Source organism: Amphiura filiformis, chromosome 1 (assembly GCF_039555335.1).
Source record: "Amphiura filiformis chromosome 1, Afil_fr2py, whole genome shotgun sequence".
Taxonomy (NCBI): domain Eukaryota; kingdom Metazoa; phylum Echinodermata; class Ophiuroidea; order Amphilepidida; family Amphiuridae; genus Amphiura; species Amphiura filiformis.
In genome coordinates, this window is record NC_092628.1 from 12928161 (window position 1) to 12946599 (window position 18439).

General features: G+C 38.4%; 1 protein-coding gene and 1 long non-coding RNA gene across 2 annotated transcripts; both read left to right on the plus strand.

The window, feature by feature from the left end:
• The first annotated feature begins 1062 nt into the window (after positions 1-1062).
• Positions 1063-2448, plus strand: LOC140165606 (uncharacterized). The gene is made up of 3 exons (XR_011860742.1): positions 1063-1163; positions 1525-1635; positions 2357-2448. It is a non-coding gene; the product is annotated as an uncharacterized lncRNA (long non-coding RNA).
• Positions 2449-4340: 1892 nt separating this feature from the next.
• Positions 4341-15249, plus strand: LOC140167900 (fibropellin-3-like). Its single transcript, XM_072191192.1, has 6 exons — positions 4341-4449; positions 6433-6585; positions 7359-7709; positions 8681-8794; positions 10930-11040; positions 15125-15249. The coding sequence occupies exons 3-6, from the start codon at positions 7415-7417 to the stop codon at positions 15247-15249; spliced, it is 645 nt and encodes a 214-aa protein (XP_072047293.1). The 5' UTR covers positions 4341-4449; positions 6433-6585; positions 7359-7414.
• Positions 15250-18439: the final 3190 nt, after the last annotated feature.

Here is an 18439-nt window from a genome sequence, read left to right on the forward strand (position 1 = left end):
ATATACTACAGACTTGACATTAAGTATGGAATTTTTTTTCCGCAAAATTCCAAGGTTGGTGTGGAAGGGGTCTGCATAAACCGCACTGGTTAAATATCAATTGGGGTGTGTCGGGAGATGGTGTAAAATAATTGTTTGATAGAAAATCTGCTGTACATGAGTTTACATTATGGCGCTGATAAATGTAGTGAATTAGCTTAAAATGGCGGATTTTTATTTCCCCTTCCCCCCACAACAACTCAAATTCAGACTGAATTTGAGTTGTTGTGCGGGGGGGGGGGATTTCCGAATTTTAGCAAGATTATTGTGATATTATCAAATTTATTGAGGTTTGAGGGAATCTTAATACCAATAAGTGTTCGTCACAACTAAAATGCACTTGCAATCTACCAGTTGTGAAAGCGAGGGGAGCTTTAAAAATATTTCTCTTTAAAGTGGTACGCACTCAGAAAGTTTGAATGGCCCTCTGGGTCAAATGTTATAAACTTACTGTACACAAACACTGACAAAGAAATGATGTGAGTTCATTGGACAACCAGGAATCCGCGCAATTGTTTTTGTACCGTAAGTTTATAACATTTGACAACAGGGGGCCTTCAAACTTTCTGAGTACGTATCACGTTTCACGTTTAGGACCCATATTTTTAAACTTTTCCCATTTTCTAAAAATTGGTATATTGAAAGTGTATTTCAGCTGTGACGAATGCCAATTGCTGACGAAGTATCACCTCAAACCCCAATTATTAAATTTGATAAAAACAGAACAATCTTACATAAGTCCGAAATTATGCCCCCCCCCCCAAGCTCAAGTTCAGCTTCCATCCGCCATTTTATGTAAATTCACAACATTATGAGCACCATAATGTAAACTCATGAAAAACACATTTTCTATCAAACAATTATATTACACCATCTTCCGACACACCCCAATTAATATTCTACCCGTGCGGTTTATGTAGCCCCCTCCCAGACCAGTCGTGGAATTTTGCGAAAATATATTCCCTACTAATTGTCAAGTCTGTATTCATGGTATTACTTTTAATTTTCAGACAAAGATGAATGTGTCATTAACCCATGTAGCAATGGCGGTACCTGCATTGATGGTATCAATGGATATACATGCAACTGTGCACCAGCATGGAATGGACCTAATTGTGAAACAAGTAACGTATTATTAGGACATAATTGGCCTAAATAATACAAGTTGCTATTTCTGTAGATAATATTATCAACTTCCCTAAATACAACATAGTCTCTTGATGCGTGTACTTTTTTGTTTTTGTTTCCCATGATATGCCCACCCATAATAAATTCATCATTAACACGTAAAAATTGTTAAATTCGAATATAGTTTTAACCTAAACTATAATTACCATAAAATAATTAATAATAAGGCAAATTTATTTTAAATTTTCATTTACTGTACTTTGGTTTGTTTCCAATGCCTTTTTTTAATCCTGCCCTTTCTTCCCCATTCTTCCCCCATTGCTTTACCATACACCGATTGCTTGACTCATTTTACAGATATAGCTTGTGATTCGAACCCTTGTCAGAATCAGGGTACCTGCTTTGCTAACCCTCAGGGCTTTAGATGTTTATGTGTACAAGGCTGGATGGGTACTGTGTGCCAGATCAGTAAGTTACTCTTTCACAATTTTTAGTAGACTGATGCCCTCAGTCGAGCAACGTTCAAGTTCAAAAAGTCTTATGCAATTGTCCTGGGGCAATTGTCACTTCATTAGTGTCCATTATTTTATCATCAAATGCGTAGCATAATTATAGGTTAATAAATGCGTATCACTTGTTGAGAGTGAAATTGTACAAAATAATGCACGCGTACTGAGATGTTGATGCGTCTAATGCACGAGCCCCGAAGGGGGGAGTGCATTAGACGCTTCAACATCTCAGTACAAGTGCATTATCATCGAGCAACAAGTGATACGCATTTATTAACCTATTTCATACACGAAAAAAAGCCTTGATTATTATTTTAAAAATTGTCACTAAAAATGTTGAAAAATACGAGCAAATATAAATGCATCAACCCGTAAGAAAAATGAATCAATCCTACGCGATGCGAACGCGTGCGAAAGCACTGCGGGTAGTACGCGGAGTGCGCGCCCGTGCAATTATACAATATTAATGCACTCCGCGTATTTTTCTAACTGCTTTTCTGATTAGCTATGTGGTTCTAAGAGTGTATGAATCATTAATATGTTCAGATAGCAAACCCTGCAGGAGGTGTTGTGTACAAAGCCTGTGTTAGAATAGTGTTGACAAATTTACGGTTTTGAAAGACAACAAAAACCAGAACAAAATATAAGTGATAAATTCATACTATTGCGTTTGATTTCAGACATAGATGAATGTGTCAGCAGCCCCTGTAGCAATAGCGGTACCTGCATTGATGGTATCAATGGATATACATGCAACTGTGCACCAGGATGGAATGGGCCTAATTGTGAAACAAGTAATGTATTATTATTAGGACATTATAGATAATACAAGTTGCTATTTCCGTAGATTTATAAAAACATATCATATTATCAACATAGTCTCTTGATGTGTGTATTTTTCATGTTTGTTTGTTTGTTTGTTTGTTTGTTTGTTTGCCATGATATGCACACCCATAAATTCACCAAGTTCGTTAAATTTGAATTAAGTTTTAAACTAAACCATAATTACCATAAAATAACAGTCGGTTATGACAAATTTATTTTAAATTTTCATTTACTGTACTTTGGTTTGTTTCCTATGCCTTTTTAATCCCGCCCTCTTGTCTCTTCCCCATTCTTCCCCATTGCTTTACCGTACACCGATTGCTTGACTCATTTTACAGATATAGCTTGTGATTCGAACCCTTGTCAGAATCAGGGTACCTGCTTTGCTAACCCTCAGGGCTTTAGATGTTTATGTGCACAAGGGTGGATGGGTACTTTGTGCCAGATCAGTAAGTTACTTTTAAGTTAATTTTTAGTAGACTGAAGACCTCAGTCGAGCAACGTTCAGGTTCAAAACTCAGAAACTTCCGGGCAAATTCCGTGTCTGACATACCATCAGAAACTGTGATTCTGCACAGCAGCTGTGACTAACTTAAGGTTACGCGTAGTGAGTTTTTGTGCCCTCAAATTTACTGCATGCAGCCACCTAAAATAATTATTTTTTCAAAAATAAACATGGCCCAAAAATAATATACTTCATCTTAAAGTTGACACTCTGTGGGCAGGGTACTTAATTATTGTTATATATTTAACGTCATAGCTCATACACAAATGTACTTTGAAAGTGTTTCCAATTTTGTTCACGTTTCGTGAACATAAAGATGTTTGTGACAGAGGCCATAAATACTAATGCATGCACCGATTTCACTCTCGAATTGGCTGCAGATTGTAAACAGGTCATAATGTAGCTATTTAGTCTCTATACAGATTGCGTTGATTTCATTATATAAGCTTACGTATTGACAGAATTTCTCTGGAATCTGTTACCACTTTATTGTCATTTTTGCAACAATAATATTGTTTTCGTGTATGTTTCCATAATTCTTAGTTACATTATTTCTATGATATCTTCTACAACCACATGTTGTATGCTAATTTTACTCGGATTCATCAAAAAAAGAAATATCTGGGCGTTTAACCCCATCTACGCTATATCATTTTGTTTAATAGGTATGAATGCGTGCCAAAAATGCCCTCTTTTGAATACCAAATATTTCTTGCCACTCTGCAAGAAAATGCCTGTGCCACCCCTTTTGCCCTGTTATAAATTGTTCAAGTTGCCCCCCCAAGTACCTTGACACAATATTCCCTACTAAACGTCAAGTCTGTATTACTTTTGATTTCAGACATAGATGAATGTGTCAGTAACCCCTGTAGGAATGGCGGTACCTGCATTGATGGTATCAATGGATACACATGCAACTGTGCACCAGGATGGAATGGACCTAATTGTGAAACAAGTAATGTATTATTAGGACATTATAAATAATACAAATTGCTATTTCTGTGGATTTATAAAACATATCACATTATCAACTTCCCTAAATACAACATGGTCTCTTGATGTGTGTATTTTACATGTTTATTTGTTTGTTTGTTTGTTTGCCATAATATGCACACCCATAATAAATTCATCATTAACACGTAAAGTTCGTTAAATTCGAATTAAATTTTAACCTAAACTATAATTACCATAAAATAACAGTCGGTTATGACAAATGCGAAAGGCAAATTTATTTTAAACCTTTTACCGTACTTTGGTTTGTTTCCAATGCCCTTTCTTCCCTATTGTTCCCCATTGCTTTACCATACACCGATTGTTTGACTCATTTTACAGATATAGCTTGTGATTCGAACCCTTGTCAGAATCAGGGTACCTGCTTTGCTAACCCTCAGGGCTTTAGATGTTTATGTTCACAAGGGTGGACGGGTACTTTGTGCCAGATCAGTAAGTTACTTTTCAAATTTTTAGTAGACTGATGCCCTCAGTCGAGCAACGTTTAGGTTCAAAACTCAGAAACTTCCGGGCAAATTCCGTGTCGGACATACCATCAGAAACTGGAGGTATGATTCTGCACAGTAACTGTGAATAGCTAACTTAAGGTTACGCGTTTGTGCCCTCAAATTTGCTGCACGTAGCCCAGTGGCGTAACTAAGGTCGGTAGCGCCCGGGGCAAGAAACAAAATTGGCGCCCCTACCCCCCCCCCTGAATTTCAGTTAATTCTTGAGGACAAATAAGGCCTACCACTAATTAATTTTGGTTACTAAAAGTTGAATACCGGTCTTAAAATGTTCTTTCAATTGATTTTGTGTTGAAATGCGCGCGAAGCGCGCGAAAATTTTGACTTTCGTCACTTGGAGGGGCGCAGAATCGATGCTGGCCCTGGCTGAATTGGTCAATTTGGCGCCCCCCTAACGGTAGCGCCCGGGGCATGTTGCCCCCCCTGCCCCCCCTAGTTACGCCACTGACGTAGCCACCTAAATTGTTTTTTTCAAAATAAACATGGTAGGCCTAAAAATCATACTTCATCTTAAAGTTGACACTCTATGTGTACTTTCTTATTGTTATATTTGTAACATCATAGTTCATACACAAATGTTCTTCAAAAGTGTTTCAATTTTGTTTACGTTTCGTGAGCAGATTTTTTTTTGTGACAGAGGCCATATATTACTGATGCATGCCCCGATTTTGCTCTTGATTTGGCTGCAGATTGTAAACAGGTCATAATGTAGCTATTTAGTCTGTATACAGATTGCGTTGATTTCGTTTTATAAGCTTGCGTATTGACAGAATTTCTCTGGAATCCATATAAAAAGGTTTGAATATAAAACGACTCTCTCATAAATGTATCTACGCACTGTTTCCACCTCGATACACCCGAGTACACAGATTTTTTTTCCAAGCACAGCGAGTCTAGCCCCTACACAGTCTGTGTTTATACTACAGGGTTGAGTGCATAGCATCATAAGAGCTGTGTGAGATTTAGCTGGTGACTAGTGGAAAATACGGCATTTGTGATTGGTTTTTGTCAAAACCAATAATGTTCCCTTCATCCAATCAGAAAAGTTTTTATATCAAACAAAAGCTAACACTTCCAGCTAAAAATGCTTTTTTGCATTGCGTCACACTTACACTGTCCATATACTATACTGCGCCGAGAAAGTATCCTTAAACTTGGAAAAATAATCACAATTTCCAAACTGAACCATATATTCGGTTGAACGCCTCGCGCTACGCGCTCGCTAAGTCCGTGAGGGCCACAGACTGCGGCTAAATAGTGTTATGATTGCAGACCAGTTCATCTTCACTTTATAATCCCTTGAGTTTTGCTTTCTGAACAAAAGAGAAACCAAAACTTATCATTTGAAACGAGGGACTGTCCAGCTCTAATGAATGGTAAGTAACAATGTTATCACTCCCTTGAGTTCAACGTCGATTTCGTCTGCTCACGGAACAATGTGCAAAATGACTGCCCAGTTCTATACTTAGTATAAAAGTTCAGAATCCTCGACCACTTCACAAGAAACTATTATAATACACAAAAAAACCACCATAATATTTATAGCTCAACATCTAATTAGTATACGCCGTAGAAGTGACGTAGTTAATCGGAATACCTACATGTAGCAATAGATGAATACAATTTTAACTATACCGCTCTGTACTACAACGTTCACGCGGTACCGATGCATTGAGCTATAGATGTCAAAGAAAGGCTGATCACTCGCACCTGTAAGATAAGTATCTTGAAACAGAGCGGTATTGTATTCAATCTATGTTTGCTGACATACACAAGTGATTAGTGCAATCTGCTTGTAGTGCAAGGTGATCTATTCAAAAATTGTATTCATCTATTGCTATGGTAGTTAATCCGATTATGACGTCACTTCCACGGCGTATTGTTTCTGATTATGTTCTTCCTATTTTAGCGGGAGGTGGTGTAACGCCAACGCCATGCTCGTCCGAACCATGCTGTCATGGCGGGACATGTATTGACTACGAGGATAGAACCTATATTTGTGATTGTCCTCCGGGGTTTGAAGGTGTAAATTGCAACATAGGTAGTCCAAGCAAGCCAAGTAGTAAGACATAGGTAAAGGTAAAAGGTAAAGGAGACGATCCTGTATAAACAGTGATCGGAGTGCCCATCTCTCTTTCATTGGCGATTGGGCCAGACTCCTCCATATAATGTTGCTATAGGGGGATCGCTACACCTCCTCTACAGCGAGTCTGTTACCTTCCCAGCATTTAAGAATGCCGGTACCCATTTAAACACCTGGGTGGAGAGGAGTAATCGAGATAAAGTGCCTTACTCAAGGGCACAACACGATGGCGTCGCCGGGGCTCGAACCCGCAACCTTGCGATTATGAGTCAGTGCCCGTTCCGCTAGGCCACCGTGCTCTCGATGATAATATTTATAATAACACTAATACTTGTAATAATAATTCTAATGATAATAAAGAATAATAATAGTAATAATATGATAGTTAGAAATGAAAGACAATAAATATAATTTTGACCATTTTATTTCTTTCTAATGACAAACGGACCGTAGGACCGGACAATTAACTACACTTTATTCAACAGAAGACCGTAGGTGATTGTACGATCCCAAAAATACGATACATTGTATGGCAGTACATACAAGATTGCTGATGGTTGCTAAGGTTGGGCAGGTATTGGTTCCTGTTGGGCTCGATAAACCAAATAAAGCTTTAATCATCGAAATAAATATATATAAATAGTTTTAAAAACGTGTTTCTCTGACATGTTCTCTTTCATCCACTTTCTTTATTTATTTTTTAAGTGGTTTTTTTTTCATATCTTCTTGTACTTCTTTTTTGTCAACCCTAGACTGTGGTGGTACGTTTACAGATCCTTCAGGGATTTTACGGTCACCAGGTTATCCAATGTCATCACCAGAGAGTGCCTCGTGCTCTTATTTCATAAACGTACACAATGCTCGTATGATCGTCTTTTACTTTACTTACTTCGAGAGTGAATTGTTTAAAGATGATCTCGCATATGGAACAGGATACACTGTTGATGTAAACCAAGCAATTGGGGTATTTCAAGGCAATCTCTCTACGCTAAATGCTCTACCGAAAGCTATGGCTATCAATATTACCATGGCACCCCTTTGGTTTATATGGAAAACTGACAAGACTATTCCATCGCCAGGCTGGGAGCTGATGTACAATGCAGGTATGATTATAACTTTTGATTTCCAAATAACCAATTATTTTTCTATATATTTTGTGACATTTTATATCCTGTGTTCGTACCGTACGTCAATTGTATAGACCTATTACATAAATCACATATATTGGACTATCAACAATTTGATCACCTTTTGATCAAAGCATAGATTTAGAATAATGTATTTGTCATCAAAATTACTAGCAAATTATGGACTCACCATTACTTTTCCAGGAGGGCTAGAAATTTGTTGAAGAAGTTAGATCGCGGAAGGTGCGGTCTTACCGGGCTACCCCTCCAAATAAAAAAGAACTTATTTTGAGACAAAGTCTGTATTTTAATCTGAAAATAATGTTCCAAGAATGGCATGAAATAAAAGTTGTCTTTTATGTCATGTTCGCCGTATTATTGACAATTGATGTAGAATTGGTTTCAGTTCCTCGAGGGGGGGGGGGAGGGAATGCACGCTTATCGACGAATCCTTGAGGGGCGCGGTAACAAGTGGACCCAAAAATTCCACACACAAAAAAGACACATGGAATCAGCGTACTGTTAAAAAGAATTGGCTCACAGAGTATATACCGGCAGCTGGTAATGGACGACAAGGGAAGCGGCATTAATACGCACTCCTGGGGTGCGGATCATTGGGCACAGACTGCATCGCGCCATGACGGAAAGAAGGCCACCGTTCGTAAGTAAAGAAATATAACTTACGATTAGTTTAATGCGACAAGAAACTACGCAATTATATCCTGGATGCGGATGCGGATGCCGTATAGACAACTGTCATTACGGATGCGGATCCCGGGAGTGCGCGTTGCTACGGACTTCGGTCTCGTGTAGATTCGTCCAGCATAATCGCCATCAGCTTCTTTATTTTCTGTAATTCATTTCAAAACTTATCAGCCAACGCTTATAATAGGCCATTATGTGCAGTGTAATTTATAATAGTAAATAAATTGCATTTTATTTAAAAGATGTGGATGATTGTTTACTTGAACCGTGCCTGAACGGGGGAACTTGTGAGGATTTAGCATTTGATTATATGTGTACATGTCCCCTTGGCTTTACCGGACGTAATTGTGAAACAAGTAAGTACAATTTAATTAACGTATTTATAGGCCAACATACCCAACGGCTTACATCACAGTAGTCTCACCAAAACTTGGAAAAAGGTGTGGCTGAATCGACTTCCGTGATGTGATGGGTATGTTTTTGAAACACTCTAAAAATAACAATAACATAATGAGAAATAAAACATTGATTTTGATCGCCTTACGTAAGATACATGTAGGAGTATAACACTTTGATACACAGCTATTCCTCCTAATGTGAGTAGTTCTCAGTGTTGGGACAAGTCGGGTCATTTCATGGTCGAATACAGACCTGCCAACTGTCCCTCATTTTGAGGGACCGTCTCTCATTTGGGGATTTCCAAAGTGAAAAAGAGGGAAAGTCCTGCTTTCTAAAAATTTCAGTGATGGCAAATTTAAATGTAAGAACAGCAGAAAAATGATGCAAATTTCACTTTAAAATTTTGCTATAGCATTCTCTTTAGTCTATTGTGATAAATTTAGACCCGCAAAACCTTCCCTGAATTCTGGAAGTCTTTGAATTAGTCTGTCACTGATTTGTGTACATGTACAAGGTTTTCGCCTCAATGTCCCTCTTTCTGACTTCGGTAGGTTGGCAGGTCTGCGAATCTAGTCATTACTGATCCATTTCTTGAGTCGAGTCCAGTGATTCGAGTTAAAATACTCGGGTCACTGTATAATCTCTATGGAGAAAAGTGGAAAAGCTGAGTCGAGTCATTTCATTTTTGTAAAATCAAATCTCGAGGCATTTCGGAATTATTAGGGCCTTTGGCCAAAACAATATGCATGATGCATAAACCAACTGCCTGAATTTTCGTCTTAAGGGATGTATAGAGGGCGGGAACCTGGTTTGAATTCCAGAGGGAGTGTGCCTGTAAGAGACACAGCCATCAGAAAAGGACTTGCTCAGATCGCGCGCCAAATAAGACAGCAGTTCAGGAATTGCACATTTTTCACAGCCTTGAAAAAATAGGCAAAGCTCGGGAATTCGAACCCGGGAAATCCTGATTGTGAAACTCAGTGCATGACCACGAAGCCAACTAACTATTAGCTTTTCGAAGTTTGATAGTAATCCTTGATATTGCTGAATATATTATAAGTAATCCAAAGTCCCAGTTAGAGAGTAGGGTCAATCAAGATAAGTCAAGATGGTGAGGGATCTTAAAAGGTGGGTTAAAAGTATTCCTACAGTCAGTGTGGTGCTACAGTAAGACTGTACACTTTAGACACCTAGCACCAGGTTAAGGTGGTACTACACCCCCTGATAAATTTTGTGACTAATTTTGCATTTTTCTCAAAATAAATAACTGCACACTCGTAACAAAAGTTATGTATATTATAGGGGCAAGGAATCCAACCAATTACTTCACTGAAATTTCAGTGATTCAAGACAAGTGGTTCATTATATATGTTAAGAAATGAGGTACATTCTAGCAGTACCTCTTTTCTTATCATAAATAACGTACCGCTTGTCTTGAGCCACTGAAATTCCAGTGTAGTAACTGGATTCCGTGCCCCTATAATATACATAACTTTAACCAGTGTGTTATTATTTTTGAGAAAAATGCAAAAATAGTCACAAATTTATCAAGTCCCAGTTAGAGAGTAGGGTCAATCAAGATAAGTCAAGATGGTGAGGGATCTTTTTTATTCAATGTGTAAGGAGGTGGGTTAAAAGTATTCCTACAGTCAGTGTGGTGCTACAGTAAGACTGTACACTTTAGACACCTAGCACCAGGGAAAGGTGGTACTACACCCCTGATAAATTTTGTGACTAATTTTGCATTTTCTCAAAATAAATAACTGCACACTGTAACAAAAAGTTATGTATATTATAGGGCAAGGAATCAACCAATTACTTCACTGAAATTTCAGTGATTCAAGACAAGTGGTTCATTATATATGTTAAGAAATGAGGTACATTCTAGCAGTACCTCTTTTCTTATCATAAATAACGTACCGCTTGTCTTGAGCCACTGAAATTCCAGTGTAGTAACTGGATTCCGTGCCCCTATAATATACATAACTTACCAGTGTGTTATTATTTTTGAGAAAAATGCAAAAATAGTCACAAATTTATCAAGGGGTGTAGTACCACCTTAACCTTACTTATTTCTTGATGACTTGTTTAGATAATCGCTGTAGTCCTAGTCCTTGTCAACAAGGAGGCACCTGCACGGAAGATGTCAATGGGTACTACTGCACATGTCCTCCTCGATGGTCTGGAACACATTGTGAAAGAGGTAAGCTGAACAAGAATGCGTACATCCACGCGTAAAATTATTGTTAAGGTTATTAATTATTTTAAACTGTTGTGATTTGGTAGTTCACAGCATCTTACGAATGGTAGTGAGCTTGGGCAAAAACTGCATTGCTCAATTCATAGCGAGCGTGTAGAAGACTTAAAATATCACAAATATACTTTTATAGGTGCTGCGGTTCTTGAGTTACGTTGTAAAGAGGGCTGAAAGAACAACACTTTTGTAAAACGTACATAACTCATTAACAACAATAAATTAAGCAAGTTTGCAAAGTATACGATTTGTAGAATGAACTTTTGCAAAACATCAAGGTGTTAATTTTCAATAATATATTGATCTACATAATGAAAATCGATTTTTAGGTTGCTTCGACCAACAATACCTCGTCTACCAAAAAAAGTGGGTAATGGTGAATCCAACGGACGAGGACACAAAACACATCAAGGATCAATAAATGATACAAGAAGATACCTTGAATATGAACAACAGAAAAGAAAACGAGCAAGGTACACCAACTTGATGTGGGGAAACATGTAAAATATAGACTAGACAATATGCAGGGGGGGCAAAACCAGCAAATGTAGGCATAGGAAGTAGGCAAAGTTCGATAGCCAAAAATTACCAGTTCCAAGGCTCACAAAAGTGCTAAACCTGCAAAAACAACAAGGATAAACCAAACAACCAATGTAGGTACCAAAACAGACAAAGTTCGATGGCCAAAAATTGCCAATTTCAGAGCCCACAGAAGTGTCAGCAAAACAGTACAAAAGTAACCTGGAGCAGACAAAACAAAACCAAACAGACAAAAAACAACCGACGTTTCGAGCAGATAAACTGCTCTTCTTCAGGGACAGACAACAAAATATAAAAGCAAACAACAAAAACTACATGCTGTAGTTTAAAAACAAATTCAAGTCAAAAACTGAAGGCAAGTTCAAATAGAACTCAGTAGCAAACAAGATAAGCTCAGAGCAAAATAAGCATGTCTTACTTCAATGAAGCACAGTTTACTACCTAAGTAAACTGTGCTACTGAGTTCTATTTGAAAAACGAAAAAACAAAATCATATTATTTCAAATATTTGTTGTGTTTCATATGGATTCTACAGTATGACCTTTAAGAATAATAAATCATACACAACAAAAACAACTAACTCATATCATTTCAATAACAGCTTTCCATATATGCTGTGTCTCATACGGATTCTACAGTATGACGTTTGAAAATAAGAAGTCGTAAAAAAAAGATTACCATATAAACTCCTCAAAAAAGTTTCAAAACCGGATGTATATCTATTAATATATCCTCAATCATCCAGGTAGTTGAATAAAGTTAGATTAGGTTATAAATCTTTGCAACTGGACTTTTGCTGACTACAGTATCACATCATATCTCTGACGCTTCATCACAGGTCAATAACACAGAGCCAATTCACATCACTAGGCCTGATGAAGCGTCAGAGATATGACGTGATACTGTAGTCAACAAAAACAGTAAGTCCAGTTGCAAAGATTTAAAACCGGATGTATATCAGAAATTTATGAAATCTATCTCCATATTGTTTCAAATCAGTGAAAACATTGTTCTTTCCTGTCAACAATGACACCTAATTTGTGACGATAACTTATTCCACGGCTGAGTAACTTTCTTTGAAAGACAGAGCAGTCTCACAGAAAATGTGCCAAACTGACCATTGTCTGCGCTCATCTCATTGCTTTAAATGAATGTATAAAAAGTTGTTTGCAGTATATCATTTTGAATGAAAAGTGCTAGGATGGGATTAACAGTTCTACAGGTGGATCGAAATGGATCAACGCAAGTCAATCTCTCTTGCTGGTCACTTTTTCATAGTGGTCATTTGCAAGAAAGTTCTAATCAACCATGGTTCGATTATCAGATCTGGATAAGGCTCGAGCTATTGGTCAGCTTGAGGCTGGCATACCTCAGAATCAAGTTCAGTCAACTTTTGGAATTTCCCGCAGTATGATCTCCAAGCTAAAAGCCAATATTCGTCAGACCGGAGATCAGACCGGTGCAGCAGGCTGCCAGTGATATTCCTTACTCATTTTACTGATGCAAATGGCGCAGACAATGGCAGATTTGGCACATTTTGTTTGAGAACTCCTTCAAAGACAGTTACTCAACCATGGTTATGGTCACAACTTTGGTGTCATTTTTGACAAGAAAGTTTGTTTGTATTGATATGAAACAATATGGAAATAAATTGCAAATAGTTTTGATATATAGCCGTTTTGGAAAGTTTGCAAACTTTTTTGAAGAGTTTATATTATGTCCAGTATGGCGTGCCATATTGATCCCCCTTTTTAACGTGTTGTTACCCTTTTTATCCTAAGCTAAATAAACTATATGTATTAGAATGGAGGATGATAAGCAGACCATAGCAGTGATCTAGTATGATAGACGATTATGTGTCTACAAATTAAGCCACCCCCACTGACTAAGAATGATGAATGATCACTTTTTACAACATTTATTCTATCACCAAAACACATTTCTAAGAAAAGGAATAACAATTAAAAAGCACCCCGTTTTTACTGAATGTCTCTTTTTTTGCATAAAGTGTGGGATTGACCACCACTTTTCATTCGCCGAATGACCCCAATTTCCTCCAAAAATCTGTCACATATACGTTACAGTTTTGACTGATCATCATCCCTGTCACTTCAAACACATAAAGTTCAATACCACTAATTCTCCATAACACAGGTTTCGATGGAAAAATGGGTAATTTCAAGCATGAATTTCGTATACATGGAACTCTATTATTATCACTTAATAGTAGAAGTGTGAATCCCCGCATAACCAAAATTTTCAACCTGTGATGACCCGAGACTTTTTTGTTTCAAAGCACTTACGTAAAGACCATAATTTTACAGTGCGCCGTCCTTTTTGTAAACAGATTGTAGCCTGCTGGTTGGGTGGTTAAATCGATGGGCAGCGGATGAATTGGGCAGAATTCTTCATCAAAACTGTAAAATAATCAAAATGGTAGAAAACATGTCATTTCTGCATGTTACTCTGAAATATGCACATTTCTGACTATACAACCAAGTTTTTTCAGATGCTATAGAAAAGAAAATAGCTCCTCTTTTTTCCAAGCACTAATTATTCCCGGTTAGAGAGTAGGGTCGATCTAGATAATAAAAGAAAAATATCTACAATTCATACTGCAGTTACTGTCCGTTTTCCTATACACAATACACAGTGCTCTCACCATTGACACGCGACCTTTACAAATAGTCTATGTTAGAAGTATATTGCATTTGCCTAGTTAACATCACTGTGTGAAAAATAACCGGCCAATATTTTAACTATTCTCCAAACTTCTAGCAAATATATTTCTCTAACATGACCTAAAATTACAGCTAGGTTAGATGTTCAGAAGGGGTCGCACTTTCGTAGAATATGAGTGAGGGCAAAGCATAGCTAGCTCATAGCTAGCCAACTCACCGTGTTAATTGAATGGAGATTTGACCGAAAATATTGAGCTATATTGGTAACGGACCGCTCCGTTCTGAAAAAAAAAAAAAAAAAACGGTACAAGCTACATTTATACTATTCTACGAAATTCTAGAAAATATAGTTTTGTAACATGTCCTAATTTTTAGCTAATTTAGGTGTTTGGAGAGGGTCGCAATTTTGTGTTTTAGGAAGGATATGTAAACGACAGATAACACCAAAAATATGAAGAAATTATTTCCAAGTCAACAATCATTATGTTGCTCATTTTCAAGAATGCTGGTTAACAAAAAGCAGGCCATTGTCTCATTTCGTGAACAAAGGTCCACTACCATTGTTTCCTTTCGTTTCCTTTATAATCGGTTACCCAACTGAAGCTATAATACCAGCTTTATTGCGATATCGCACGTGTAAAACAGACACATGTGCACAACCAGAGAAGATCCGATTTAATCAGTTGAGCTGTTTCAATGAGTGTTATCTTGGTTTAATAGCTTTTAATGGGGTTTAAGTCCTGCAAAGGTCGAGATGAATTCTACTGTAGACATGACTGCATCATGTTTCTTACTTTTGTTTTTAAATATAGAAAGATGCGTAGGCGAGTGTCACAATGGCGGAACATGTAACTCACCAGAATGTTGTACCTGTACCTGCCCACCAGGATATGGCGGTAGTCAATGCGACCAAGGTAGATTAATGATAGTCACTTAAGTATTTGTCTAATCTTTGTGTTCTTTATTTTAAAAAAACCCGCAGAGATTTATAGTGCGCTACGCACACAGGCACAACGCCTAGACGTTGGTCCACAAGCCTCAGCACACTTTACAGGTTGTCGCTGATCACTACGGCCCACATCATTCCATAAACCATTTAACAACAACACATGGACTTTGCTCCTTCAAGGGCGCACACTCTAGACATTCCACAAATAACCATCGCAACCAGGATCACCTCCCCGAGTTTCGTACGGGTTACAACGCGACAACTAGGTGTAAGTTCCTGGGCCAGAGGATACTGTACCACCACCAGGGTTCGAACCCGCAACCTCTCGCACCATAGTAAAACGCCTTATCGATCGAGCTAACTTGACTGCTGTTTTTATACTATATAATCCAGCAAAAACATAAATATGGCAAAAATATCACAGTCATAAAATAGTCGATTTTGTTACCAAATATAGTTACTAGTATAGTGCGCAACGCATGCGTACGAATTTGAGATTACCGTTGATGTATTAGAATGAAGGGTGAGAAAACAAACCATTATGAATAACAGTTAAGTGTCTTATTGAGGTATATAACTCGCATGTTAATCGCTCGAATGCGGACCCCGTAGAAGTGAAGCCATCCGAGCAAGATACCGACTATTTCTAATAATGGTTGGTCTTACGGTGTATCTTATACAGACGGCGAGCAAAGCTGTCCGACGTTTTTGCGGAAAAGCCGACGTTTTTTGTTGGCATTTTTCCGTGGCGAAAGACGTTGCGTTTTCTGTTCTCCACAGTGTTTTTCGATTTGTCCGCTTCGACCTTTTGTTCTTACCACTCAATGATTAGCTTTGCTTGCGAAAGACGCTGCAGCTCCGAAGACATCAGTAGTCAGAGTAATATAACAGGATGTGAACGGGGATGGTTCAAGTTATAGTTGTTACACAAAACAAGTTTTACTAATATATAATATATCTCACTTAAATCTTGACAGACTGTTCGCAAGTAAACTTACAACTGCATCTGGACGATACTCAGGTAACTATACTTATGAAATCTTGACAGATTCTTTTGATTGTATTTTGCTTTTTGCACTTCTTGATGTTGTGTATTGTGTAGCTGGCCTGCTTTTTATGCATAGTTTTTAAGTTCAATTCTTATTTTGTAAATTTATCACTCTTTTTATTATTTTTCTAATTATGTATTTGGCGCCTAGAGACCGCTTTGTGTGCATTAGCGCGCTTTTAATAAATTTCTTCTTATTATTATTATCATATTGTATTAATAAGCAAGCAGGATATATTGAAGGTATTTGGGAGTCCTATGAGCGGACTTGAGTAGATCTGAAGGTAGTAATAGTATCATGAGAGTGGTTCTGTTAGCAGATTGGGGGTGATATCAGCAAAGTACTGTTGTTATGGAGAGTAATAAATTATCTTCTTTCAATCCTTCAAATACTGTGCAGCTCTCAGTTGGCTGAGAATAAACGCACAGCGTGTGTGGGCATGTGTCACATAAGACAACAGGAAAATTGAAAAACAGGTATATACAAGTGCGAATGAAAAGTCTGGTGATGAGATTACTTCAGATGAGCATCCCTTAGAGCAGTCTTGAAGTAGTTGTGGGATGGGTATGCATCAGGGTTTACTCTTTGGCGGTTCCACTCCTGGATGGTGCGAAGGAAGAACGAGCTGACATACGTTGAAGAGCGGGTGCGTGGAATGAAGAATCTTGAACTGTGGCCTCTGGTGGACGATGCAAGTTGAGACACGTAGTTGTTCCTGGGGATGTCGACCAAGTTGTATCTGATCATGTGCAGCCTACTTTTTCGGCGGCGTTCCTGAAGTGAAGTCAAGCCAAGATGCTTCAGCCCGACAGGGACACAACTGTACTTGCTGTAATCACCCATGACATACCGCGCTGGGCTACGTTGGACCTGTTCCAGTTCACTTGTGTTTCTCTCTGTGTGGGAGTCCCATGATGTAGCAGCATATTCTACTGTTGGATGAAGGTAGTATAAACAGCTTCTTCGACCTTGTGACCTTGTACTTGGCACAGTTGACAATTTCAAGATTCTGGATGATGGTGTAATTGGCTCGTATTTGTGTACGCTTTTTGGTGATCTGTGGTACCTGAAACTTAAAGGCATTGAAACTCATTAGCCATTTTAGCCCCCATTCCTGAAAAGTATCTTTATCTTGCTGGAGGCTAGCAGGGGCCCAAGAATGCTGCCCTGGGGCACACCTGATGAGACGGTAGATTCAGTGCTTGTCTGACCATCGACGAGAACATACTGGGTGCGGTTCTAAAGAAGTTGGTGATCCATTTCAGGGTCCGGCTCTAACACCATAATGGTAGATCTTCTTCAGAAGGTGGTGATGAGAAATTTTGTCAAAATGCTTTCTCATAACCAAGTCGATTTTGTGACTTGTTGTCCAATCCCTTGGCTAAATCACAAGTGACCCCAATTTCCTCCAAAAATCTGTCACATATACGTTACAGTTTTGACTGATCATCATCCCTGTCACTTCAAACACATAAAGTTCAATGCTTTATCTCGCATGATCTACACTGACGGAATCCGTGTTGAGCATCAGATTAAACGTTGTTGGCAGAGAAGTGGCGGATTATGGCACAATGAATTATGTGCTCATATAATTTGCACAGGATAGATGTTAGGGAGATTGGGCGATAGTTTGCAGCCTCTGAACGACTTCTCTTCTTGAAGAGGTTGACCATATGCACCTTATTCCAACTGGATGGAACAATACCTTTGTTAATCGACGCCTGAAATAACAACGTGCTGGTGCGATCGCTACAGCTGCTTCTTTCAGGAGCATGGTTGGAATCCCATCTGGTCCTGATGTAGAGAAGGGCTTCATATATTTAAGAAGCTTAATAACTCCATTGAGGCTAACGTTAACGTGAATGTCATCCATGGAGGAATGCTGGCCGCTGTGTCCCAGGTTAGGGATTGGAGCAACATTATCTGTGGAGAACACATATGTGAACTGTCTACTAAGGATGTTTGCCTTGGTCTTTGGGTCGGATTACAAGTATCCGCCATCCTTCAAGGTTGCGATACCAGAGCTGTCACATCTATTGGATTTTACTAAGGTTTTTGACTTCTTACTCCTGTTGCCTGGCTCACTGCTGATGATGCCATGGACATAATTGTTGTAGACTCTCCTATAG

What these genes read in the sequence shown, in the direction of transcription:
- LOC140167900 (XM_072191192.1), top strand. Translation starts at nt 7,415, where the DNA reads ATGTCATCACCAGAGAGTGCCTCGTGCTCTTATTTCATAAACGTACAC. An exon ending in GGAGCTGATGTACAATGCAG is followed by an intron (nt 7,710 to 8,680) that starts GTATGATTATAA and finishes TTTATTTAAAAG; the next exon opens with ATGTGGATGATTGTTTACTT. An exon ending in TGGAACACATTGTGAAAGAG is followed by an intron (nt 11,041 to 15,124) that starts GTAAGCTGAACA and finishes TTTTAAATATAG; the next exon opens with AAAGATGCGTAGGCGAGTGT.